General features: G+C 46.3%; 1 protein-coding gene across 1 annotated transcript in view; it reads left to right on the forward strand.

The window, feature by feature from the left end:
• Window positions 1–17,208, forward strand: part of LOC135534372 (unconventional myosin-X-like) — a gene marked incomplete at its 3' end in the record, with an annotated part of 29,415 nt that extends 12,207 nt beyond the window's left edge. The window contains exons 3-7 of the mRNA XM_064961395.1: window positions 5,939–6,406; window positions 6,456–6,917; window positions 14,506–14,629; window positions 16,592–16,835; window positions 17,113–17,208. Of these exons, the coding sequence (XP_064817467.1) occupies window positions 5,939–6,406; window positions 6,456–6,917; window positions 14,506–14,629; window positions 16,592–16,835; window positions 17,113–17,208 (1,394 nt within the window). The remainder of the gene's footprint in view (window positions 1–5,938; window positions 6,407–6,455; window positions 6,918–14,505; window positions 14,630–16,591; window positions 16,836–17,112) is intronic.
• Window positions 17,209–27,536: the final 10,328 nt, after the last annotated feature.

Consider the following 27,536-nt stretch of genomic DNA (forward strand, 5'->3'; position numbering starts at 1 on the left):
GTTCGACTGCTTTAGTATGATATGCTACGTTCGACTGCTTTAGTATGATATGCTATGTGTGACTGCTTTAGTACGATATGCTATGTTCGACTGCTTTAGTCTGATATGCTATGTTCGACTGCTTTAGTCTGATATGCTACGTTCGACTGCTTTAGTACGATATGCTATGTTCGACTGCTTTAGTCTGATATGCTACGTTCGACTGCTTTAGTACGATATGCTATGTTCGATCTGCTTTAGTCTGATATGCTATGTTCGACTGCTTTAGTATGATATGCTACGTTCGACTGCTTTAGTATGATATGCTACGTTCGACTGCTTTAGTACGATATGCTACGTCGACTGCTTTAGTCTGATATGCTATGTTCGACTGCTTTAGTATGATATGCTATGTTGACTGCTTTAGTACGATATGCTATGTTCGATCTGCTTTAGTACGATATGCTATGTTCGACTGCTTTAGTACGATATGCTATGTTCGACTGCTTTAGTACGATATGCTACGCTCGATCTGCTTTAGTATGATATGCTATGTTCGATCTGCTTTAGTACGATATGCTATGTTGACTGCTTTAGTATGATATGCTATGTTCGACTGCTTTAGTCTGATATGCTATGTTCGACTGCTTTAGTCTGATATGCTATGTTCAACTGCTTTAGTATGATATGCTATGTTCGACTGCTTTAGTATGATATGCTACGTTCGACTGCTTTAGTATGATATGCTACGTTCGACTGCTTTAGTACGATATGCTACGTTCGACTGCTTTAGTCTGATATGCTATGTTCGACTGCTTTAGTATGATATGCTATGTTCGACTGCTTTAGTACGATATGCTATGTTCGACTGCTTTAGTACGATATGCTATGTTCGACTGCTTTAGTATGATATGCTATGTTCGATCTGCTTTAGTACGATATGCTATGTTCGATCTGCTTTAGTATGATATGCTATGTTCGACTGCTTTAGTACGATATGCTATGTTCGACTGCTTTAGTATGATATGCTACGCTCGGGACTGCTTTAGTATGATATGCTACGTTCGACTGCTTTAGTCTGATATGCTACGTTCGACTGCTTTAGTCTGATATGTTATGTTCGACTGCTTTAGTACGATATGCTATGTTCGACTGCTTTAGTACGATATGCTATGTTCGACTGCTTTAGTATGATATGCTACGTTCGACTGCTTTAGTATGATATGCTACGTTCGACTGCTTTAGTCTGATATGCTACGTTCGACTGCTTTAGTACGATATGCTACGTTCGACTGCTTTAGTCTGATATGTTATGTTCGACTGCTTTAGTCTGATATGCTATGTTCGACTGCTTTAGTATGATATGCTATGTTCGACTGCTTTAGTCTGATATGCTATGTTCGACTGCTTTAGTATGATATGCTATGTTCGACTGCTTTAGTACGATATGCTACGTTCGACTGCTTTAGTATGATATGCTATGTTCGACTGCTTTAGTACGATATGCTACGTTCGACTGCTTTAGTATGATATGCTATGTTCAACTGCTTTAGTACAATATGCTATGTGTGACTGCTTTAGTATGATATGCTTCATTCGACTGCTTTAGTATGATATGCTATGTGTGACTGCTTTAGTATGATATGCTATGTTCGACTGCTTTAGTATGATATGCTACGTTCGACTGCTTTAGTATGATATCGACTGCTTTGTATGATATGTTCGACTGCTTTAGTATGATATGCTACGTTCGACTGCTTTAGTATGATATGCTACGTTCGACTGCTTTAGTATGATATGCTATGTGTGACTGCTTTAGTATGATATGCTATGTGTGACTGCTTTAGTATGATATGCTATGTGTGACTGCTTTAGTATGATATGCTACATTGTTAACCTACTGTCATTACCAAACGTACCATACTACCATACTTGAGTGTCCCAGATGCACATGTATTATCTTACATCTGGTAGTTAATGCAATGTAACCTAACGTAAAGAAACATATCATACTAAATGGAGTGGCACAGATTTTAGTAAAATATTCTATATTTTTCTCAGAGACCAGGCTGATAAGGATAGTAATTACATTTTAAGAGCAACAACAATATATTCTCAACAGTCTATCGGTATTGTGGATATTACGAACCTTGATTAACATCTAGCTGCTGCTATCATTTCTAGAAAGATTAGACAGTCCTACAGTTTCAATGTCATGATTGTTTAGTGCTCTAACATATTATTTTATAAAATACAGTTGATCTAGTTTTTGTTTGAGTAGAGGAGAGACTAGAGCTCCAGTCAGCGTAGAGTAGAGCTCCAGACAGAGTAGAGTAAAGTAGAGAGTAGAGCTCCAGACAGAGTAGAGTAGAGCTCAGACAGAGTAGAGTAGAGCTCCAGACAGAGTAGAGTAGAGCTCCAGACTGAGTAGAGTAGAGCTCCAGACAGACTAGAGGAGTGAGTAGAGCTCCAGACACATTCCAAACACATTCTATAGTAAATAATAGAGCTCCAGACAGAGTAGAGTAGAGAGTAGAGCTCCAGACAGAGTAGAGTAGAGCTCCAGTCAGAGTATAGTAAGAGTAGAGCTCCAGACAGAGTAGAGTAGAGCTCCAGTCAGAGTAGAGTAGAGTTCCAGGCAGAGTAGAGAGTAGAGCTCCAGACAGAGCAGAGTAGAGCTCCAGTCAGAGTAGAGTATAGTAGAGCTCCAGACAGAGTAGAGTAGAGAGTAGAGCTCCAGACAGAGTAAAGTAGAGCTCTAGTCAGAGTAGAGTAGAGTAGAGCTCCAGACAGAGTAGAGTAGAGCTCCAGTCAGAGTAGAGTAGAGTAGAGCTCCAGACAGAGTAGAGTAGAGTAGAGTAGAGTAGAGTCAGTCAGAGTAGAGTAGAGTAGAGCTCCAGTCAGAGTAGAGAGCTCCAGACAGTAGAGTAGAGCTCCAGTCAGAGTAGAGTAGAGAGTAGAGCTCCAGACAGAGTAGAGTAGAGCTCCAGACGGAGTAGAGTAGAGAGTAGAGCTCCAATCAGAGTAGAGTAGAGAGTAGAGCTCAGACAGAGTAAGAGCTCCAGACAGAGTAGAGTAGAGCTCCAATCAGAGTAGAGAGAGCAGAGCTCCAGATAAGAGTAGAGTTCCAGACAGAGTAGAGGAGAGAGTAGATCTCCAGACAGACTATAGTAAAGAGTAGAGCTCCAGACAGAGTAGAGTAGAGCTCCAATCAGAGTAGAGAGCAGAGCTCCAGATAAGAGTAGAGTTCCAGACAGAGTAGAGGAGAGAGTAGATCTCCTGACAGACTATAGTAAACAGTAGAGCTCCAGGCAGAGTAGAGTAGAGAGTAGAGCTCCAGACAGAGCAGAGTAGAGTAGAGTAGAGCTCCAGGCAGAGTAGAGTAGAGTAGAGCTCCAGACAGAGTAGAGAGAGTAGAGCTCCAGACAGAGTAGAGTAGAGCTCCAGTCAGAGTAGAGTAGAGTAGAGCTCCAGTCAGAGTAGAGTAAAGAGTAGAGCTCCAGACAGAGTAGAGTAGAGCTCCAGTCAGAGTAGAGTAGAGCTCCAATCAGAGTAGAGTAGAGTAGAGCTCCAGTCAGAGTAGAGTAGAGAGTAGAGCTCCAGACAGAGCTCCAGAGTAGAGTAGAGTAGAGCTCCAGACAGAGTAGAGTAGAGTAGAGAGTAGAGCTCCAGACAGAGTAGAGTAGAGAGTAGAGCTCCAGACTAGAATAAAGAGTAGAGCTCCAGATAGAGTAGAGTGGAGAGTCAGGGTGGGGGTCCTGTGGGTGAGGGAGAGGGGCATTGTGGGTGAAATGTTGTTTGAACAATGAGTGGACAGCCAGACAGTGACTTGTCTTGTGTTGTCCCCTCCCCATAGGAAGCACTATAGGAGGGTCCTGACCAGCACCATCACCATCCAGAAGAACTACAGGGCTCACTTCTGGAGACGCGTGTTCCTGCGGCTCCGTGCTGCAGCTGTCCTTCTCCAGAAACACCAACGTGGTCGGCTGGCCCGAGGCCTCTATCAACAGCTCTCTGAGGAGAAAAGGAGGAGGGAGGAGGAGGAGAGAAGGCAGAGGGAGGAGGAGGAGAGGAGGAGTAGGGAGGAGGAGAGCAGGAGGCTGGAAGAGGAGACGAGACGAGAGCAGGAGGAACGGAGGAGGAGGGAGGAAGAGGAGGAGGAGCGGAGAAGGAGAGAGGAAGAGGAGCGGAGAAGGAGAGAGGAAGAGGAGGAGAGACAAAGGGTGTTAGAGCTGGAGGAGTTGAGGAAGGAGGAGGAGAGACTGAGACTACAACAGGAGCATGAAGCACTGAGTAGAAAGAGGAGGAGCTTAGCAACGGACAGGAAGAGAAGAAAACACTACAGCTAACAACAGGTACACCAACATGCACTGTTACTGTACTGTCAGCCATCAGCCAATCAACATCCACTGGTCCTGTACCGTCAGCCATCAGCCAACCAACATACACTGGTACTGTACTGTCAGCCATCAGCCAATCCACATACACTGGTACTGTACTGTCAGCCATCAGCCAACCAACATACACTGGTACTGTACTGTCAGCCATCAGCCAACCAACATACACTGGTACTGTACTGTCAGCCATCAGCCAACCAACATACACTGGTACTGTCAGCCATCAGCCAACCAACCAACATACACTGGTACTGTACTGTCAGCCATCAGCCAACCAACCACCATACACTGGTACTGTACTGTCAGCCATCAGCCAACCAACATACACTGGTACTGTACTGTCAGCCATCAGCCAATCAACCAACATACACTGGTACTGTACTGTCAGCCATCAGCCAACCAACATACACTGGGTACTGTCAGCCATCAGCCAACCAACATACACCATCACATCAGCCAACCAACATACACTGTACTGTACTGTCAGCCATCAGCCAACCAACCAACATACACTGGTACTGTACTGTCAGCCATCAGCCAACCAACATACACTGGTACTGTACTGTCAGCCATCAGCCAACCAACATACACTGGTACTGTACTGTCAGCCATCAGCCAACCAACATACACTGGTACTGTACTGTCAGCCATCAGCCAACCAACATACACTGGTACTGTACTGTCAGCCATCAGCCAACCAACATACACTGGTACTGTCAGCCATCAGCCAACCAACCAACATACACTGGTACTGTACTGTCAGCCATCAGCCAACCAACCAACATACACTGGTACTGTACTGTCAGCCTACACTGGTACTGTACTGTCAGCCATCAGCCAACCAACATACACTGGTACTGTACTGTCAGCCATCAGCCAACCAACATCTGGTACTGTACCAGCCATCAGCAACCAACATACACTGGTACTGTACTGTCAGCCATCAGCCAACCAACCAACATACACTGGTACTGTACTGTCAGCCATCAGCCAACCAACATACACTGGTACTGTACTGTCAGCCATCAGCCAACCAACATACACTGGTACTGTACTGTCAGCTATCAGCCAACCAACCAACATACACTGGTACTGTCAGCCATCAGCCAACCAACCAACATACACTGGGTACTGTCAGCCATCAGCCAATCAACCAACATACACTGGTACATTCAGCCATCAGCCAACCAACCAACCAACATACACTGGTACTTTACTGTCAGCCATCAGCCAAACAACATACACTGGTACTGTACTGTCAGCCATCAGCCAACCAAACAACATACACTGGTACTGTCAGCCATCATCCAACCAACCAACATACACTGGTACTGTCAGCCATCAGCCAACCAACATACACTGGTACTGTACTGTCAGCCATCAGCCAACCAACATACACTGGTACTGTACTGTCAGCCATCAGTTAACCATCTAATTGTGTTCTTTCTCTTCTTCTCTCCCTTTAGGAACTCCCTGAGGATGGAGTATCTTGCTCCTCATGAGGAGGTGTACCACAAGGAGGTGTCCCTGTCCCACTCCTGCACCCCCACACCTCCGAGGAGGAGTCCCGTCAGATGGAGGAGATCCTTCGACTGGAGAAGGAGATTGAGAGGCTGCAGCGCCAGAAGGAGGACGGGGTGTCCATGTTGGGGACGGCCTGGGAGGGAACGGGGAGGAGCTCCGGCAGAGGAGGGACGCAGAGATCTACCGGCTGGAGAAGGAGGCGTCTCGCGTGGCTACAGAGTTCCTGGAGCTCCTGGACTTTGGGGTCTGGAACAGAGTCTGTCCAGCGAGGAGAATCTCCACGACCCTCAGAGAGCACCGCTCCTCTGGGCCGGGCCGAGGAGGAGGTGGAGGAGGTGGATGAGGGCTTCCATGCTAAGGAGGAGTGTCCCGGTAGTGGTATCCCCCTTCCTGACTTTCCTCTCCCTGCGGAGATCCCTCTGGACCAGGAGCTCTTCTCCTCCCTCCCTCCTCCTCCTCCGGCCTTCGCTGAGGGACTAGTAGCACAGGCCCTGGCCCTCTCACAGGCCCCATGTTGCCCCCTGTTTACTACCCCCTCACCTCCTATGGATCTAGTGTCCCTACACACCACCCTGCTCCACCTCCTCTCCTGCCCTCACCACCGGAGGAGGTAAAGCTTTGTGCCACCAACCCACCAGGAGAACAGAGGTGGCTCCAGACATCAACAGAGTACCCAGAAGATTCGAGGTTATACCCAACAGACCCTGCGCCAGGGTAGACGTTATGCCCACCACAGTCCCTGAGGCTGTGCCAGTGAGAAGAGGAGACGTGGCTCCCTCTAGGGTAGACTTTATGCCCACTGTGCCTGTCCCAGGAGCCAGGGAGGAGATCTCCTTTAGCATCCTACCTGACACAGAGTCAGACTGTGACCAGGAGGAGTTTGAGGAGGTGCAGGGGAGTACAGGCTCGGGAGACGGAGCCAGTATCACGGACGGACATGCAACTGACGAGGAGGTGCTGAGGAAATCATCCTGTACTCAGAACAGCCTGGACTCCTTCAGAGGCAGCTCAGACTCTGTGAGTACTATGTTTACATACATACCTACTGCACCCTGCTGGACTCCTTCAGAGGCAGCTCAGACTCTGTGAGTACTATGTTTACATACATACCTACTACACCCTACTGGACTCCTTCAGAGGCAGCTCAGACTCTGTTTACTATGTTTACCTACTACATACCTGGACTTAGGCAGCTCAGACTCTGCTATGTTTACATACATACCTACTACAGACTACTGTACCTACTACCTACTACCTACTCAGAACAGCCTGGACTCCTTCAGAGGCAGCTCAGACTCTGTGAGTACTATGTTTACATACTTGTACTACATTTACATGTTAGTCATTAAGCATCCGCTCTTTTCAAGATCGATATGCTGAAACAGATCGATATACTGAAACAGATTGATATACTGAAACAGATTGATATACTGAAACAGATTGATATACTGAAACAGATTGATATACTGAAACAGATTGATATACTGAATCAGATTGATATACTGAAACAGATTGATATACTGAAACAGATCGATATACCGGGAATTGAAACAGATCGATATACCAGATTGAAACAGATTGATATACCGAAACAGATCGATATACTGAAACAGATCGATATACCGAAACAGATCGATATACCGAAACAGATCGATATACCAGAAACAGATCGATATACTGAAACAGATCGATATGATATACCGAAACAGATCGATATACCGAAACAGATCGATATACTGAAACAGATCGATATACTGAAACAGATCGATATACTGAAACAGATCGATATACTGAAACAGATCGATATACTGAAACAGATCGATATACTGAAACAGATCGATATACTGAAACAGATTGATATACTGAAACAGATTGATATACTGAAACAGATCGATATACTGAAACAGTTCTACAAACTGAAAGTGTTAAAAGAGCGTTTTCCTTGAGCTTTTTAGTCGTTATGATACGGTGTTACAGTAGATGTACATTGAAATGGATTGTCCTTATATTGACCGAGTACTACTCATATCTAGCTACACAGATCCGTTGGACGGAAGTACATCCTTCTGCAGCATGTGTTTCACGGATCACATGGCTCCCAGTCATATTGTTCTGACAGACTACAGCTGGTGACCGTATTACCTCAGTCAAATTCCACATGAACGTTGAGTCACAGCAATCTCCTTTTCTGCACTCTAGACATGCTTTGGTGGTACCTAACTGGCCTGGTGGCCTGGTACTCAGGGCTCTATTGTCCCTCCATCAGGTCCTAATGGCCAGGTACTCAGGGCTCTATTGTCCCTCCATCAGGTCCTAATGGCCAGGTACTCAGGGCTCTATTGTCCCTCCATCAGGTCCTAACGGCCTGGTACTCAGGGCTCTATTGTCCCTCCATCAGGTCCTAATGGCCTGGTACTCAGGGCTCTATTGTCCCTCCATCAGGTCCTAACGGCCTGTTACTCAGGGCTCTACTGTCCCTCCATCAGGTCCTAACAGCATGTTACTCAGGGCTCTATTGTCCCTCTATCAGATCCTAATGGCCTGGTACTCAGGGCTCTATTGTCCCTCCATCAGATCCTAATGGCCTGGTACTCAGGGCTCTATTGTCCCTCCATCAGATCCTAATGGCCTTGTACTACTCAGGGCTCTATTGTCACTCCATTAGATCCTAATGGCCTGGTACTCAGGGCTCTATTGTCCCTCCATCAGATCCTAATGGCCTGGTACTCAGGCTCTATTGTCCCTCCATCAGATCCTAATGGCCTTGTACTACTCAGGGCTCTACTGTCCCTCCATTAGATCCTAATGGCCTGGTACTCAGGGCTCTATTGTCCCTCCATCAGATCCTAATGGCCTGGTACTCAGGGCTCTATTGTCCCTCCATCAGATCCTAATGGACTGGTACTCAGGGCTATATTGTCCCTTTAACCACTCTAACTCACCTCCCTGTAATGATTAATTTGAGGAAAGATGTTCAACAGCAGGTTTTAACAGTGTAAACATGTTTGTTGTGGATGTTGTTTCAAAGCCTAACAACAAACTGGCCAGCCCTTTCTAAAGGTGCTGATTCATTCAAAACACCCATAGGCATATTAGAGCTGATGCATGAGCATCGGTCCATCTATGAGCCAAGCCTGAAGAAAACCTGATGATAATTGTGCTGTTATACAATACAAAGCCAACCACATATGACACATGGCCGATTTAAGACATCTTTGTTATATAATTGGTCTAGCCTCGGGATGGGCAACTGGCGGTCATCCCCCCCCACCTTTTGCAGACCAGGTACCCAGTCGAGGACCCAACTTACTGTTGACAGTTAGATTAATAGGTCAGTTAGTTGGTAAGTTAGTCTAGCGGTCAGCTACTGTATCTAAACGTGTAGTAAGCATTGTCAAATTACCGAACGGGGTGGGGCCCATTGATCATCAGTTATCATATTCAAAACTGCAAACATTTGTCTCCACCCTGTGGCGAGATGTGTAGAATCCAGGAAATTAACTCATCATGGATGTGGGTACGCAGACCCACGAGCCATTGCGACCCCCTCATGATGAGTTCTGCTTTTTGGTGGCCCCCACCCCCCATCTAAGTTGGGTGGCCCCCAACCCCATCTAAGTTGGTGACCCCAACCCCATCTAAGTTGGTGGCCCCCAACCCCATCTAAGTTGGTGACCCCCAACCCCATCTAAGTTGGTGGCCCCCAACCCCATCTAAATTGGTGGCCCCACCCCATCTAAGTTGCCCTTCCCTGCTATACCCTATACTCCAAAATTAAACAAATTCTATTACTGGCCTTTGAGTGTAGACTGTATTATGATGCATCATGGGTGGACTGGTTACCTTCTGCTATGCACCAAACGTTCTACCCATGAGTCTGGGAGAGAACATACAGCCCGAGGCGATGCTGTTGGTTCATTGATTGAGCAGGCCAGTTTACAGTTAGCCTAAAATTTGTAGTGAATAGCCTAGTAATAGGGGATTTAAAAAAATATATTTTCATAATAACTTTAACTATACAGTACCATGCGTTTCCATCTCCTCCCCGTCAACAGTTTAATGAAATATGTTTCATTGTGAAAACATGTTACTATTGAGCTTCCCCAACAGATTGAATTTGTTTTCAATAATTAAGCACTTGGATAGCTGCAGGAACAGGGTTGGAGAGCCCATGACATACAGGGGACTGTATGAGAGAGAGAGAAAGAGAGAGAGAGAGAGAGAGAGAGAGAGCGAGAGAGAGAGAGAGAGAGAGCGAGAGAGAGAGAGCGAGAGAGAGAGAGCGAGAGCCCCAGGACAGCAACACAATTAGACCCAACCAAATCACACATTGGACAGAATCAAAAAAACAGAGCAAACTAGAATGCCATTTGGCCTTAAACAGAGAGTACACAGCGGCAGAATACCTGCCCACTGACCCTGAATCTCAGGGTGGCAGAAAAATATCCAGTATGGATCAAAAAATATATACATGATTAAGAGCAGTTGGAGGCCACAGAAGGAGTGTATACAGTACCTTTGCGAAAGTATTCGGCTCCCTTGAACTTTGCAACCTTTTGCCACATTTCAGGCTTCAAACATAAAGATATAAAACTGTATTTTTTGGTGAAGAATCAACAACAAGTGGGACACAATCATGAAGTGGAACGACATTTATTGGATATTTCAAACTTTTTTAACAAATCAAAAACTGAAAAATTGGGCGTGCAAAATTATTCAGCCCCCTTAAGTTAATACTTTGTAGCTCCACCTTTTGCTGCGATTACAGCTGTAAATCGCTTGGGGTATGTCTCTATCAGTTTTGCACATCGAGAGACTGAAATTTTTTCCCATTCCTCCTTGCAAAACAGCTCGAGCTCAGTGAGGTTGGATGGAGAGCATTTGTGAACAGCAGTTTTCAGTTCTTTCCACAGATTCTCGATTGGATTCAGGTCTGGACTTTGACTTGGCCATTCTAACACCTGGATATGTTTATTTTTGAACCATTCCATTGTAGATTTTGCTTTATGTTTTGGATCATTGTCTTGTTGGAAGACAAATCTCCGTCCCAGTCTCAGGTCTTTTGCAGACTCCATCAGGTTTTCTTCCAGAATGGTCCTGTATTTGGCTCCATCCATCTTCCCATCAATTTTAACCATCTTCCCTGTCCCTGCTGAAGAAAAGCAGGCCCAAACCATGATGCTGCCACCACCATGTTTGACAGTGGGTATGGTGTGTTCAGGGTGATGAGCTGTGTTGCTTTTACGCCAAACATAACGTTTTGCATTGTTGCCAAAAAGTTCAATTTTGGTTATCTGACCAGAGCACCTTCTTCCACATGTTTGGTGTGTCTCCCAGGTGGCTTGTGGCAAACATTAAACAACACTTTTTATGGATATCTTTAAGAAATGGCTTTCTTCTTGCCACTCTTCCATAAAGGCCAGATTTGTGCAATATACGACTGATTGTTGTCCTATGGACAGAGTCTCCCACCTCAGCTGTAGATCTCTGCAGTTCATCCAGAGTGATCATGGGCCTCTTGGCTGCATCTCTGATCAGTCTTCTCCTTGTATGAGCTGAAAGTTTAGAGGGACGGCCAGGTCTTGTTAGATTTGCAGTGGTCTGATACTCCTTCCATGTCAATATTATCGCTTGCACAGTGCTCCTTGGGATGTTTAAAGCTTGGGAAATCTTTTTGTATCCAAACCGCTTTAAACTTCTTCACAACAGTATCTCGGACCTGCCTGGTGTGTTCCTTGTTCTTCATGATGCTCTCTGCGCTTTTAACGGACCTCTGAGACTATCACAGTGCAGGTGCATTTATACGGAGACTTGATTACACACAGGTGGATTGTATTTATCATAATTAGTCATTTAGGTCAACATTGGATCATTCAGAGATCCTCACTGAACTTCTGGAGAGAGTTTGCTGCACTGAAAGTAAAGGGGCTGAATAATTTTGCACGCCCAATTTTTCAGTTTTTGATTTGTTAAAAAGTTTGAAATATACAATAAATGCCGTTCCACTTCATGATTGTGTCCCACTTGCTGTTGATTCTTCACAAAAAATACAGTTTTATATCTTTATGTTTGAAGCCTGAAATGTGGCAAAAGGTCGCAAAGTTCATAAATAATACTTTCGCAAGGCACTGTATATACGTGATTCAAATAGTAGAAAGGCCTTTCAGTCAAATAGACCTTTTGTAGCCTGGTCCCAGACCTACAACATAACCATACTATCTTAGCCTGGTCCCAGACCAACAACAGAACCATACTATCCTAGCCTGGTCCCAGACCTACAACAGAACCATACTATCCTAGCCTGGTCCCAGACCTACAACAGAACCATACTATCCCTAGCCTGGTCCCAGACCTACAACAGAACCATACTATCCTAGCCTGGTCCCAGAACTACAACAGAACCATGCTATCCGAGCCGGGTCCCAGACCTACAACATAACCATACTATCCTAGCCTGGTCCCAGACCTACAATACAACCATACTATCCTAGCCTGGTCCCAGACCTACAACAGAACCATACTATCCTAGCCTGGTCCCAGATCTATAACATTACTAACAGAACCATACTATCCTAGCCTGGTCCTAGACCTACAACAGAACCATACTATCCTAGCCTGGTCCCAGATCTATAACAGTACTAACAGAACCATACTATCCTAGCCTGGTCCCAGACCTACAATACAACCATACTATCCTAGCCTGGTCCCAGACCTACAACAGAACCATACTATCCTAGCCTGGTCCCAGATCTATAACATTACTAACAGAACCATACTATCCTAGCCTGGTCCTAGACCTACAACAGAACCATACTATCCTAGCCTGGTCCCAGATCTATAACAGTACTAACAGAACCATTCTATCCTAGCCTGGTCCCAGATCTATAACAGAACCATACTATCCCAGCCTGGTCCCAGATCTAAAACAGAACCATACTATCCTAGCCTGGCCCCAGAACTATAACAGAACCATACTATCCTAGCCTGGTCCCAGATCTACACCACTAACAGAACCATACTATCCTAGCCTGGCCCCAGAACTATAACAGAACCATACTATCCTAGCCTGGTCCCAGATCTACACCACTAACAGAACCATACTATCCTAGCCTGGTCCCAGATCTATAACAGAACCATACTATCCTAGCCTGGTCCCAGATCTACACCACTAACAGAACCATACTATCCTAGCCTGGTCCCAGATCTATAACAGAACCATACTATCCTAGCCTGGTCCCAGACCTACAACAGAACCATACTATCCTAGCCTGGTCCCAGATCTACACCACTAACAGAACCATACTATCCTAGCCTGGTCCCAGATCTATAACAGAACCATACTATCCTAGCCTGGTCCCAGACCTATAACAGAACCATACTATCCTAGCCTGGTCCCAGACCTACAACAGAACCATACTATCCTAGCCTGGTCCCAGACCTACAGCAGAACCATCCTATCCTAGCCTGGTCCCAGCCCTACAACAGAACCATACTATCCTAGCCTGGTCCCAGACCTACAACAGAACCATACTATCCTAGCCTGGTCCCAGACCTACAGCAGAACCATCCTATCCTAGCCTGGTCCCAGACCTACAACAAAACCATACTATCCTAGCCTGGTCCCAGATCTACACCACTAACAGAACCATACTATCCTAGCCTGGTCCCAGATCTATAACAGAACCATACTATCCTAGCCTGGTCCCAGACCTACATCACTAATAGAACCATACTATCCTAGCCTGGTCCCAGATCCATAACAGAACCATACTATCCTAGCCTGGTCCCAGATCTAAAACAGAACCATACTATCTTAGCCTGGTCCCAGACCAACAACAGAACCATACTCTCCTAGCCTGGTCCCAGCCCTACAACAGAACCATACTATCCTAGCCTGGTCCCAGACCTACAACAAAACCATACTATCCTTGCCTGGTCCCAGACCTACATCACTAACAGAACCATACTATCCTAGCCTGGTCCCAGATCTATAACAGAACCATGCTATCCTAGCCTGGTCCCAGACCTACATCACTAACAGAACCATACTATCCTAGCCTGGTCCCAGACCTACATCACTAACAGAACCATACTATCCTAGCCTGGTCCCAGACCTACATCACTAACAGAACCATACTATCCTAGCCTGGTCCCAGATCTATAACAGAACCATACTATCCTAGCCTGGTCCCAGATCTATAACAGAACCATACTATCCCAGCCTGGTCCCAGATCTATAACAGAACCATACTATCCTAGCCTGGTCCCAGACCTACAACAAAACCATACTATCCTTGCCTGGTCCCAGACCTACATCACTAACAGAACCATACTATCCCAGCCTGGTCCCAGATCAATAACAGAACCATACTATCCTAGCCTGGTCCCAGATCTATAACAGAACCATACTATCCTAGCCTGGTCCCAGATCTATAACAGAACCATACTATCCTAGCCTGGTCCCAGATCTATAACAGAACCATACTATCCTAGCCTGGTCCCAGATCTATAACAGAACCATACTATCCCAGCCTGGTCCCAGATCTGTGTGTGCTCAGGCTAGACATTAGCTGTGTAATAATATGTCTATGTATGTGATGTTCAGTTTATCGACAGTGACACAAGCACCGATGGTTATGTGGACACAGACGAGGAGGTCTCCAATGGAAGGGTCAATATACTGAACGGCTCTGGGCCTCCATACTTTCACAGCTACCTCTACATGAAGGGTGAGTACATTCACCAATAGCACCCTATTCCCTTTATAGTGCACTACTTTTGACCAGGGCCCATTGGGGAGTGCTATTTGGGACAGATGCTTGATAAACCACTGGTTGACAGGTATGTAGATGTTTCAGGCACCTGTTATGTTGTAGTGCTCCAGTAGTCTAGCAGGCTTCTGTTATGTTGTAGAGCTCCAGTAGTCTAGCAGGCTTCTGTTATGTTGTAGAGCTCCAGTAGTCTAGCAGGCTTCTGTTATGTTGTAGAGCTCCCAGTAGTCTAGCAGGCTTCTGTTATGTTGTAGAGCTCCAGTAGTCTAGCAGGCTTCTGTTATGTTGTAGAGCTCCAGTAGTCTAGCAGGCTTCTGTTATGTTGTAGAGCTCCAGTAGTCTAGCAGGCTTCTGTTATGTTGTAGAGCTCCAGTAGTCTAGCAGGCTTCTGTTATGTTGTAGAGCTCCAGTAGTCTAGCAGGCTTCTGTTATGTTGTAGAGCTCTAGTAGTCTAGCAGGCTTCTGTTATGTTGTAGAGCTCCAGTAGTCTAGCAGGCTTCTGTTATGTTGTAGAGCTCCAGTAGTCTAGCAGGCTTCTGTTATGTTGTAGTGCTCTAGTAGTCTAGCAGGCTTCTGTTATGTTGTAGAGCTCCAGTAGTCTAGCAGGCTTCTGTTATGTTGTAGAGCTCTAGTAGTCTAGCAGGCTTCTGTTATGTTGTAGTGGACAAGTGCAGCAGGCTTCTGTTATGTTGTAGAGCTCCAGTAGTCTAGCAGGCTTCTGTTATGTTGTAGAGCTCCAGTAGTCTAGCAGGCTTCTGTTATGTTGTAGAGATCCAGTAGTCTAGCAGGCTTCTGTTATGTTGTAGAGCTCCAGTAGTCTAGCAGGCTTCTGTTATGTTGTAGAGCTCCAGTAGTCTAGCAGGCTTCTGTTATGTTGTAGAGCTCCAGTAGTCTAGCAGGCTTCTGTTATGTTGTAGAGCTCCAGTAGTCTAACAGGCTTCTGTTATGTTGTAGAGCTCCAGTAGTCTAGCAGGCTTCTGTTATGTTGTAGAGCTCCAGTAGTCTCTCAGGCTTCTGTTATGTTGTAGTGGACAAGTGCAGCAGGCTTCTGTTATGTTGTAGAGCTCCAGTAGTCTAGCAGGCTTCTGTTATGTTGTAGAGCTCCAGTAGTCTAGCAGGCTTCTGTTATGTTGTAGAGCTCCAGTAGTCTAGCAGGCTTCTGTTATGTTGTAGAGCTCCAGTAGTCTAGCAGGCTTCTGTTATGTTGTAGAGCTCCAGTAGTCTAGTACACATATTCTTGGTTGGGGAGTGGACCTCTCTCTCTCTTTCCCTCTCTTTCTCTATTTCTCTCCCCCCCCTCTCTCTCTCTCCCCTCTCTCTCTATTCCTCTCTCTCTCCCCCTCTTTCTCTATTCCTCTCTCCCCTCTCTCTCTCCTCTCTCTCCCCTATTTCTCTATCCCTCTCTCTCTCCCCCGCTCTCTCTTCCCTATTCTCTATTCCTCTCTCTCTCCCCCTCTCCCCTCTTTCTCTCTCCCCTCTCTCCTCTTTATCTCCCTTCTAACTCCCTTCTCTCTCTCCCTCTCTTCCTCTCCTCTCCTCCTCCCTCTCTCTCCCTATTTCTCTATTTTCTCTCTCCCCTCTCTCCTTATATCCCTATTCCTCTCTCTCCCTTCCTCTCTCTCCTCCCCCTCTCTCTCCTCTTTCGTCTCTCTCCCTATTTCTCTATTCCATCTCCTCTCTCCATTCTTCTCTCTCTCTCTCTCCCTTTCTCTCTATTCCTCTCTCTCCCTCTCTCTCTATTCCTCTCTCTCCTTTCTCTTCCCTCTTTTCTATTCCTCTCCCCCTTCTCGCTCAATTCAGTTCAATTCAATGCACTTTATTGGCATGGAAATTTAACTTCCAAACTTGTGTTGCCAAAGTGAACATATAACCAAGCTGGTGGAAGAAGAAAGATAATGTGACAATCTCTCTCTCTCCCAGGTGGACTGATGATCCCGTGGCGACGGAGGTGGTGTGTGTTGAAGGACGAAACCTTCATGTGGTTCAGGGCTAAGCAGGACAGTCTGAAGAGTGGCTGGCTGTATAAGAAGGGAGGTGGCATGTCCACTCTGTCCAGACGGAACTGGAAGCTGCGCTGGTTCGTACTGAGAGACGATAAACTCATGTACTTTGAGAGCGACAGCGAGGAGAAACTGAGGGGGACCATCGACATCCGCTCCGCCAAGTAAGAGCCTGGCCGGTGTCCCAAATGGCACCCTATTCCCCTGTGTAGTGCACTACTTTTAACCAGGGCCCATAGTTCTCCTACACCCTATTCCCTATGTAGTGCACTACTTTTGATGTTATAGGCCCTTGTCAAAAATAGTGCACTAGTGTTCCATTTTGGACAGAGCCCCTGGTGTGATTTACGATGAATGCAATGTTGGCCTACTGCAGCTAACCAAAATTCTCCAATTCCTACTCCGTCTCTAACCTGTGGTGTCCTATCCTGCTGTCTACAGGGACATAGTAGATAACCATGCCAAGGAGAATTCTCTGAACATTGTGACTGAAGAGAGAACCTACCACATCTACGCAGAGACTCCTGAAGATGCCAGGTATGTTCAGACAACGCCACACCGGCAGTCATGATTCATGACTGCAGTAATATTCTACATGACTGTTGAGTCACGGTAATATCTTCTTATGCACTTTGTACATGCCTTAGTAGTAGCCGACCCAACTCACTAACGACCTCAGGTACTAACGGCCTGGTACTCAGGGCTCTATTGCTCCTCCATCAGGTCCTAATGGCCTGGTACTCAGGGCTCTAATGTCCCACCATCAGTTCCAAATGGCCTGGTACTCAGGGCTCTATTATCCCTCTGTCAAGTCCTAACTGCCTGGTACGCAGGGCTCTATTGCTCCTCCATCAGGTACTAACGGCCTGGTACTCAGGGCTCTATTGCTCCTCCATCAGGTACTAACGGCCTGGTACTCAGGGCTCTATTGCTCCTCCATCAGGTACTAACGGCCTGGTACTCATTGCTCTATTGCTCCTCCATCAGGTACTAACGGCCTGGTACTCAGGGCTCTATTGTCCCTCCATCAGGTCCTAATGGTCTCATACCCAGGGCTCTATTGTCCCTCCATCAGGTCCTAACAGCCTGGTACTCAGGGCTCTAATGTCCCACCATCAGGTCCTAATGGCCTGGTACTCAGGGCTCTAATGTCCCACCATCAGGTCCTAATGGCCTGGTACTCAGGGCTCTATTATCCCTCTGTCAAGTCCTAACTGCCTGGTACTCAGGGCTCTATTGCTCCTCCATCAGGTACTAACGGCCTGGTACTCAGGGCTCTATTGTCCCTCCATCAGGTCCTAATGGTCTCATACCCAGGGCTCTATTGTCCCACCATCAGGTCCTAATGGCCTGCTACTCGGTGCCCTATTGCTCCTCCATCAGGTCCTAATGGCCTGGTACTCAGGGCTCTAACATTGTATAGATGTTGTATTACCCCTAGTGGTCCACCAGTGTTGTATAGATGTTGTAGTACCCCTAGTGGTCCACCAGTGTTGTATAGATGTTGTATTACCCCTAGTGGTCCACCAGTGTTGTATAGATGTTGTATTACCCCTAGTGGTTCCCCAGTGTTGTATAGATGTTGTATTACCCCTAGTGGTCCACCAGTGTTGTATAGATGTTGTATTACCCCTAGTGGTCCACCAGTGTTGTATAGATGTTGTATTACCCCTAGTGGTTCACCAGTGTTGTATTACCCCTAGTGGTCCACCAGTGTTGTATTACCCCTAGTGGTCCACCAGTGTTGTATAGATGTTGTATTACCCCTAGTGGTTCACCAGTGTTGTATAGATGTTGTATTACCCCTAGTGGTTCACCAGTGTTGAATAGATGTTGTATTACCCCTAGTGGTCCACCAGCGTTGTATAGATGTTGTATTACCCCTAGTGGTCCACCAGTGTTGAATAGATGTTGTATTACCCCTAGTGGTCCACCAGCGTTGTATAGATGTTGTATTACCCCTAGTGGTCCACCAGTGTTGTATAGATGTTGTATTACCCCTAGTGGTTCACCAGTGTTGTATTACCCCTAGTGGTCCACCAGTGTTGAATAGATGTTGTAGTACCCCTAGTGGTCCCCAGTGTTGTATATATGTTGTATTACCCTAGTGGTTCCCCAGTGTTGTAATACCCCTAGTGGTCCACCAGTGTTGTATAGATGTTGTAGTACCCCTAGTGGTTCCCCAGTGTTGTATAGATGTTGTATTACCCCTAGTGGTCCACCAGTGTTGTATAGATGTTGTATTACCCCTAGTGGTCCACCAGTGTTGTATAGATGTTGTATTACCCCTAGTGGTCCACCAGTGTTGTATAGATGTTGTATTACCCCTAGTGGTCCACCAGTGTTGTATTACCCCTAGTGTTCCACCAGTGTTGTATAGATGTTGTATTACCCTAGTGGTCCACCAGTGTTGTATTACCCCTAGTGGTCCACCAGTGTTGTATTACCCCTAGTGGTTCACCAGTGTTGTATAGATGTTGTATTACCCCTAGTGGTTCACCAGTGTTGTATAGATGTTGTATTACCCCTAGTGGTTCCCCAGTGTTGTATTACCCCTAGTGGTCCACCAGTGTTGTATAGATGTTGTATTACCCCTAGTGGTCCACCAGTGCTGTATAGATGTTGTATTACCCCTAGTGGTTCCCCAGTGTTGTATAGATGTTGTATTACCCCTAGTGGTCCACCAGTGTTGTATTACCCCTAGTGGTTCCCCAGTGTTGTATAGATGTTGTATTACCCCTAGTGGTCCACCAGTGTTGTATAGATGTTGTATTACCCTAGTGGTCCACCAGTGTTGTATAGATGTTGTATTACCCCTAGTGGTTCACCAGTGTTGTATTACTAGTGGTCCACCAGTGTTGTATTACCCCTAGTGGTCCACCAGTGTTGAATAGATGTTGTATTACCCCTAGTGGTTCACCAGTGTTGTATAGATGTTGTATTACCCTAGTGGTTCACCAGTGTTGAATAGATGTTGTATTACCCCTAGTGGTCCACCAGCGTTGTATAGATGTTGTATTACCCCTAGTGGTCCACCAGTGTTGAATAGATGTTGTATTACCCCTAGTGGTCCACCAGCGTTGTATAGATGTTGTATTACTAGTGGTCCACCAGTGTTGTATAGATGTTGTATTACCCCTAGTGGTTCACCAGTGTTGTATTACCCCTAGTGGTCCACCAGTGTTGAATAGATGTTGTAGTACCCCTAGTGGTCCCCCAGTGTTGTATATATGTTGTACCCCCTAGTGGTTCCCCAGTGTTGTAATACCCCTAGTGGTCCACCAGTGTTGTATAGATGTTGTAGTACCCCTAGTGGTTCCCCAGTGTTGTATAGATGTTGTATTACCCCTAGTGGTCCACCAGTGTTGTATAGATGTTGTATTACCCCTAGTGGTCCACCAGTGTTGTATAGATGTTGTATTACCCCTAGTGGTTCCCAGTGTTGTATTACCCCTAGTGGTCCACCAGTGTTGAATAGATGTTGTAGTACCCCTAGTGGTCCCCCAGTGTTGTATATATGTTGTATTACCCCTAGTGGTTCCCCAGTGTTGTATTACCCCTAGTGGTCCACCAGTGTTGTATTACCCCTAGTGGTTCACCAGTGTTGTATAGATGTTGTATTACCCCTAGTGGTCCACCAGTGTTGTATAGATGTTGTATTACCCCTAGTGGTTCACCAGTGTTGTATTACCCTAGTGGTCCACCAGTGTTGTATAGATGTTGTATTACCCCTAGTGGTCCACCGTTGTATATATGTTGTATTACCCTAGTGGTCCACCAGTGTTGTATTACCCCTAGTGGTCCACCAGTGTTGTATAGATGTTGTATTACCCCTAGTGGTCCACCCGTTGTATTACCCCTAGTGGTCCCCCAGTGTTGTATAGATGTTGTTTTACCCCTAGTGGTCCCCCAGTGTTGTATACATGTTGTATTACCCCTAGTGGTCCACCAGCGTTGTATTATCCCTAGTGGTCCACCAGTGTTGTATTACCCCTAGTGGTCCACTAGTGTTGTATAGATGTTGTATTACCCCTAGTGGTCCACCAGTGTTGTATAGATGTTGTAGTACCCCTAGTGGTCCACCAGTGTTGTATAGATGTTGTATTACCCCTAGTGGTCCACCAGTGTTGTATAGATGTTGTATTACCCCTAGTGGTTCCCCAGTGTTGTATAGATGTTGTAGTACCCCTAGTGGTCCACCAGTGTTGTATAGATGTTGTATTACCCCTAGTGGTCCACCAGTGTTGTAGTACCCCTAGTGGTCCACCAGTGTTGTATAGATGTTGTATTACCCCTAGTGGTCCACCAGTGTTGTATAGATGTTGTATTACCCCTAGTGGTCCACCAGCGTTGTATAGATGTTGTATTACCCCTAGTGGTCCACCAGTGTTGTATAGATGTTGTATTACCCCTAGTGGTTCACCAGTGTTGTATTACCCCTAGTGGTCCACCAGTGTTGAATAGATGTTGTAGTACCCCTAGTGGTCCCCCAGTGTTGTATATATGTTGTATTACCCCTAGTGGTCCACCAGTGTTGTATTACCCCTAGTGGTCCACCAGCGTTGTATAGATGTTGTATTACCCCTAGTGGTCCACCAGTGTTGTATAGATGTTGTATTACCCCTAGTGGTTCCTCAGTGTTGTATAGATGTTGTAGTACCGCTAGTGGTCCACCAGTGTTGTATAGATGTTGTAGTACCCCTAGTGGTCCACCAGTGTTGTATTACCCCTAGTGGTTCCCCAGTGTTGTATAGATGTTGTATTACCCCTAGTGGTCCACCAGTGTTGTATAGATGTTGTATTACCCTAGTGGTCCACCAGTGTTGTATTACCCCTAGTGGTTCCCCAGTGTTGTATAGATGTTGTATTACCCCTAGTGTTCCACCAGTGTTGTATAGATGTTGTATTACCCCTAGTGGTCCACCAGTGTTGTATAGATGTTGTATTACCCCTAGTGGTCCACCAGTGTTGTATTACCCCTAGTGTTCCACCAGTGTTGTATAGATGTTGTATTACCCCTAGTGGTCCACCAGTGTTGTATTACCCCTAGTGGTCCACCAGCGTTGTATAGATGTTGTAGTACCCCTAGTGGTCCACCAGTGTTGTATAGATGTTGTGTACCCTAGTGGTTCACCAGTGTTGTATAGATGTTGTATTACCCCTAGTGGTCCACCAGTGTTGTATAGATGTTGTAGTACCCCTAGTGGTCCACCAGTGTTGTATTACCCCTAGTGGTTCCCCAGTGTTGTATAGATGTTGTATTACCCCTAGTGGTCCACCAGTGTTGTATAGATGTTGTAGTACCTCTAGTGGTCCACCAGTGTTGTATAGATGTTGTATTACCCTAGTGGTTCACCAGTGTTGTATAGATGTTGTATTACCCCTAGTGGTCCACCAGTGTTGTATTACCCCTAGTGGTCCACCAGTGTTGTATTACCCCTAGTGGTCCACCAGTGTTGTATAGATGTTGTATTACCCCTAGTGGTCCACCCACAGGCTATTACCCCTAGTGGTCCCCCAGTGTTGTATAGATGTTGTTTTACCCCTAGTGGTCCCCCAGTGTTGTATACATGTTGTATTACCCCTAGTGGTCCACCAGCGTTGTATTATCCCTAGTGGTCCACCAGTGTTGTATTACCCCTAGTGGTCCACTAGTGTTGTATAGATGTTGTATTACCCCTAGTGGTCCACCAGTGTTGTATAGATGTTGTAGTACCCCTAGTGGTCCACCAGTGTTGTATAGATGTTGTATTACCCCTAGTGGTCCACCAGTGTTGTATAGATGTTGTATTACCCCTAGTGGTTCCCCAGTGTTGTATAGATGTTGTATTACCCCTAGTGGTCCACCAGCGTTTTATTACCCCTAGTGGTCCACCAGCGTTGTATTACCCCTAGTGGTTCCCCAGTGTTGTATAGATGTTGTATTACCCCTAGTGGTCCACCAGCGTTGTATTACCCCTAGTGGTTCCCCAGTGTTGTATAGATGTTGCATTACCCCTAGTGGTCCACCAGCGTTGTATTACCCTAGTGGTCCACCAGTGTTGTATAGATGTTGTATTACCCCTAACGGTCCACCAGTGTTGTATTACCCCTAGTGGTCCACCAGTGTTGTATAGATGTTGTATTACCCCTTGTGGTCCACCAGCGTTGTATTACCCCTAGTGGTCCACCAGTGTTGTATAGATGTTGTATTACCCCTAGTGGTCCACCAGTGTTGTAATACCCCTAGTGGTCCACCAGTGTTGTATTACCCCTAGTGGTCCACCAGTGTTGTATTACCCCTAGTGGTCCACCAGTGTTGTATAGATGTTGTATTACCCCTAGTGGTCCACCAGCGTTGTATTACCCCTAGTGGTCCACCAGCGTTGTATTACCCCTAGTGGTCCACCAGTGTTGTATAGATGTTGTATTACCCCTAGTGGTCCACCCGCGTTGTATTACCCCTAGTGGTCCACCAGTGTTGTATAGATGTTGTATTACCCCTAGTGGTCCACCAGTGTTGTATAGATGTTGTATTACCCCTAGTGGTCCACCAGCGTTTATTACCCCTAGTGGTCCACCAGCGTTGTATTACCCCTAGTGGTCCACCAGCGTTGTATTACCCTAGTGGTCCCCCAGTGTTGTATAGATGTTGTATTACCCCTAGTGGTCCACCAGTGTTGTATTACCCTAGTGGTCCACCAGTGTTGTATATATGTTGTATTACCCCTAGTGGTCCACCCGCGTTGTATTACCCCTAGTGGTCCACCAGTGTTGTATAGATGTTGTATTACCCCTAGTGGTCCACCAGTGTTGTATAGATGTTGTATTACCCCTAGTGGTCCACCAGGGTTGTATAGATGTTGTATTACCCCTAGTGGTCCACCAGTGTGTATTATCCCTAGTGTCCACCAGCGTTTTATCCCTAGTGGTCCACCCCTAGTGGTCCACCAGTGTTGTATTACCCCTAGTGGTCCACCAGTGTTGTATAGATGTTGTATTACCCCTAGTGGTCCACCAGCGTTGTATTACCCCTAGTGGTCCACCAGTGTTGTATTATAGTGGTCCCCATGTATAGATGTTTGTATTACCCCTAGTGGTCCACCAGCTAGTGGTCCACCAGCATTGTATTACCCTAGTGGTCCACCAGCGTTGTATTACCCCTAGTGGTCCACCAGTGTTGTATTACCCCTAGTGGTCCCCAGTGTTGTATAGATGTTATTACCCCTAGTGGTCCACCAGTGTTGTATTACCCCTAGTGGTCCACCAGCGTTGTATTACCCCTAGTGGTCCACCAGCATTGTATTACCCCTAGTGGTCCACCAGTGTTGTATTACCCCTAGTGGTCCACCAGATGTTGTATTACCCCTAGTGGTCCACCAGTGTTGTATAGATGTTGTATTACCCCTAGTGGTCCACCAGTGTTGTATTGCCCCTAGTGGTCCACCAGTGTTGTATTACCCCTAGTGGTCCACCAGTGTTGTATTACCCCTAGTGGTCCACCAGTGTTGTATTACCCCTAGTGGTCCACCAGTGTTGTATAGATGTTGTATTATCCCTAGTGGTCCCCCAGTGTTGTATTACCCCTAGTGGTCCACCAGTGTTGTATAGATGTTGTATTACCCCTAGTGGTCCACCAGTGTTGTATAGATGTTGTATTACCCCTAGTGGTCCACCAGTGTTGTATTACCCCTAGTGGTCCACCAGTGTATTACCCCTAGTGGTCCACCAGTGTTGTATTACCCCTAGTGGTCCACCAGTGTTGTATTACCCCTAGTGGTCCACCAGTGTTGTATAGATGTTGTATTATCCCTAGTGGTCCCCCAGTGTTGTATTACCCCTAGTGGTCCACCAGTGTTGTATAGTGGATGTTGTATTACCCCTAGTGGTTCACCAGTGTTGTATAGATGTTGTATTACCCCTAGTGGTCCACCAGTGTTGTATTACCCCTAGTGGTCCACCAGTGTTGTATTACCCCTAGTGGTCCACCAGTGTATTACCCCTAGTGGTCCACCAGTGTTGTATTACCCCTAGTGGTCCACCAGTGTTGTATAGATGTTGTATTATCCCTAGTGGTTCCCCATTTTTGTATTACCCCTAGTGGTCCACCAGTGTTGTATTACCCCTAGTGGTCCACCAGTGTTGTATTACCCCTAGTGGTTCACCAGTGTTGTATAGATGTTGGGTACCACAGTGGTCCATAGCGTTGTATTACCCCTAGTGGTCCACCAGTGTTGTATAGATGTTGTATTACCCCTAGTGGTCCACCAGCGTGGTATTACCCCTAGTGGTCCACCAGCGTTGTATTACCCCTAGTGGTCCCCAGTGTTGTATAGATGTTGTATTACCCTAGTGGTCCACCAGTGTTGTATTACCCCTAGTGGTCCACCAGATGTTGTATTACCCCTAGTGGTCCACCAGTGTTGTATTACCCCTAGTGGTCCACCAGTGTTGTATAGATGTTGTATTACCCCTAGTGGTCCACCAGTGTTGTATTACCCCTAGTGGTCCACCAGTGTTGTATTACCCCTAGTGGTCCACCAGTGTTGTATTACCCCTAGTGGTCCACCAGTGTTGTATTACCCCTAGTGGTCCACCAGTGTTGTATAGATGTTGTATTACCCCTAGTGGTCCACCAGTGTTGTATAGTGGTCCACCATGTTGTATTACCCCAGTGGTCCACCAGTGCTGTATTACCCTAGTGGTCCACCAGTGTTGTATTACCCCTAGTGGTCCACCAGTGTTGTATTACCCCTAGTGGTCCACCAGTGTTGTATAGATGTTGTATTATCCCTAGTGGTCCCCCAGTGTTGTATTACCCCTAGTGGTCCACCAGTGTTGTATTACCCCTAGTGGTCCACCAGTGTTGTATTACCCCTAGTGGTTCACCAGTGTTGTATAGATGTTGTATTACCCCTAGTGGTCCACCAGCGTTGTATTACCCCTAGTGGTCCACCAGTGTTGTATAGATGTTGTATTACCCCTAGTGGTCCACCAGCGTGGTATTACCCCTAGTGGTCCACCAGTGTTGTATTACCCCTAGTGGTCCCCCAGTGTTGTATAGTGGTCCACCAGTGTTGTATTACTCCCCTAGTGGTCCACCAGTGTTGTATTACCCTAGTGGTCACCAATTGCATAGATGTTGTATTACCCCTAGTGGTCCACCAGCGTTGTATTACCCCCAGTGGTCCACCAGTGTTGTATAGATGTTTATTACCCCTAGTGGATTTGTATAGTGTTGTATTACCCCTAGTGGTCCACCAGTGTTGTATAGTGGATGTTGTATTACCCTAGTGGTCCACCAGTGTTGTATAGATGTTGTATTACCCCTAGTGGTCCACCAGTGTTGTATAGATGTTGTATTACCCCTAGTGGTCCACCAGTGTTGTATAGATGTTGTATTACCCCTAGTGGTGGTCTAGTGGTCCACCAGTGTTGTATAGACCCCTATGGTCCCCCAGTGGTATAGATGTTGTATTACCCCCCTAGTGGTCCACCAGTAGATGTTACCCCTAGTGGTCCCCCAGTGTTGTATAGATGTTGTATTACCCCTAGTGGTCCACCATGTTGTATATTACCCCTAGTGGTCCACCAGTGTTGTATAGATGTTGTATTACCCCTAGTGGTCCACCAGTGTTGTATAGTGGTCCACTAGTGTTGTTGTATTACCCCTAGTGGTCCACCAGTGTTGTACCCCTAGTGGTCCACCAGTGTTGTATATTACTCCCTAGTGGTCCACCAGTGTTGTATAGATGTTGTATTACCCCTAGTGGTCCACCAGTGTTGTATTACCCCTAGTGGTCCACCAGTGTTTATTACCCCTAGTGGTCCACCAGTGTTGTATAGATGTTGTATTACCTCAGTGGTCCACCATGTTGTATAGCGTTGTATTACCCTAGTGGTTCACCAGTGTTGTATAGATGTTGTTTTATCCCTAGTGGTCCACCAGTGTTGTATTACCCAGTGGTCCACCAGTGTTGTATTACAGTGGTCCACCAGTGTTGTATTACCCCTAGTGGTCCACCAGTGTTGTATAGATGTTGTATTACCCCTAGTGGTCCACCAGTGTTGTATAGATGTTGTATTACCCCTAGTGGTCCACCAGTGTTGTATTATAGATGTTGTATTACCCCTAGTGGTCCACCAGTGTTGTATAGATGTTGTATTACCCCTAGTGGTCCACCAGTGTTGTACCCCTAGTGGTCCACCATGTTGTATTACCCCCTAGTGGTCCCCCAGTGTTGTATAGATGTTGTGTTACCCCTCAGTGGTCCACCAGCGTTTTATTACCCCTAGTGGTCCACCCAGTGTTGTATTACCCCTAGTGATGTTGTATAGTCCACCAGTTGTATTACCCCTAGTGGTCCACCAGTGTTGTATAGATGTTGTATTACCCCTAGTGGTCCACCAGTGTTGTATAGATTATTACCCCTAGTGGTCCACCAGTGTTGTATAGATCCCCTAGTGGTCCACCAGCGTTGTATTACCCCTAGTGGTCCACCAGTGTTGTATAGATGTTGTATTACCCCTAGTGGTCCACCAGTGTTGTATTACCCTAGTGGTCCACCAGTGTTGTATAGATGTTGTATTACTCCCTAGTGGTCCACCAGCGTTGTATTACCCCTAGTGGTCCACCAGTGTTGTATAGATGTTGTATTACCCCTAGTGGTCCACCAGCGTTGTATTTACCCTAGTGGTCCACCAGTGTTGTATAGATGTTGTATTACCCCTAGTGGTCCACCAGCTGTTGTATTACCCCTAGTGGTCCACCAGTGTTGTATAGATGTTGTATTACCCCTAGTGGTCCACCAGCGTTGTATTACCCCTAGTGGTCCACCCAGTGTTGTATAGATGTTGTATTACCCCTAGTGGTCCACCAGTGTTGT

Source organism: Oncorhynchus masou, unplaced genomic scaffold (genome assembly GCF_036934945.1).
Source record: "Oncorhynchus masou masou isolate Uvic2021 unplaced genomic scaffold, UVic_Omas_1.1 unplaced_scaffold_3313, whole genome shotgun sequence".
NCBI classification, from domain to species: domain Eukaryota; kingdom Metazoa; phylum Chordata; class Actinopteri; order Salmoniformes; family Salmonidae; genus Oncorhynchus; species Oncorhynchus masou.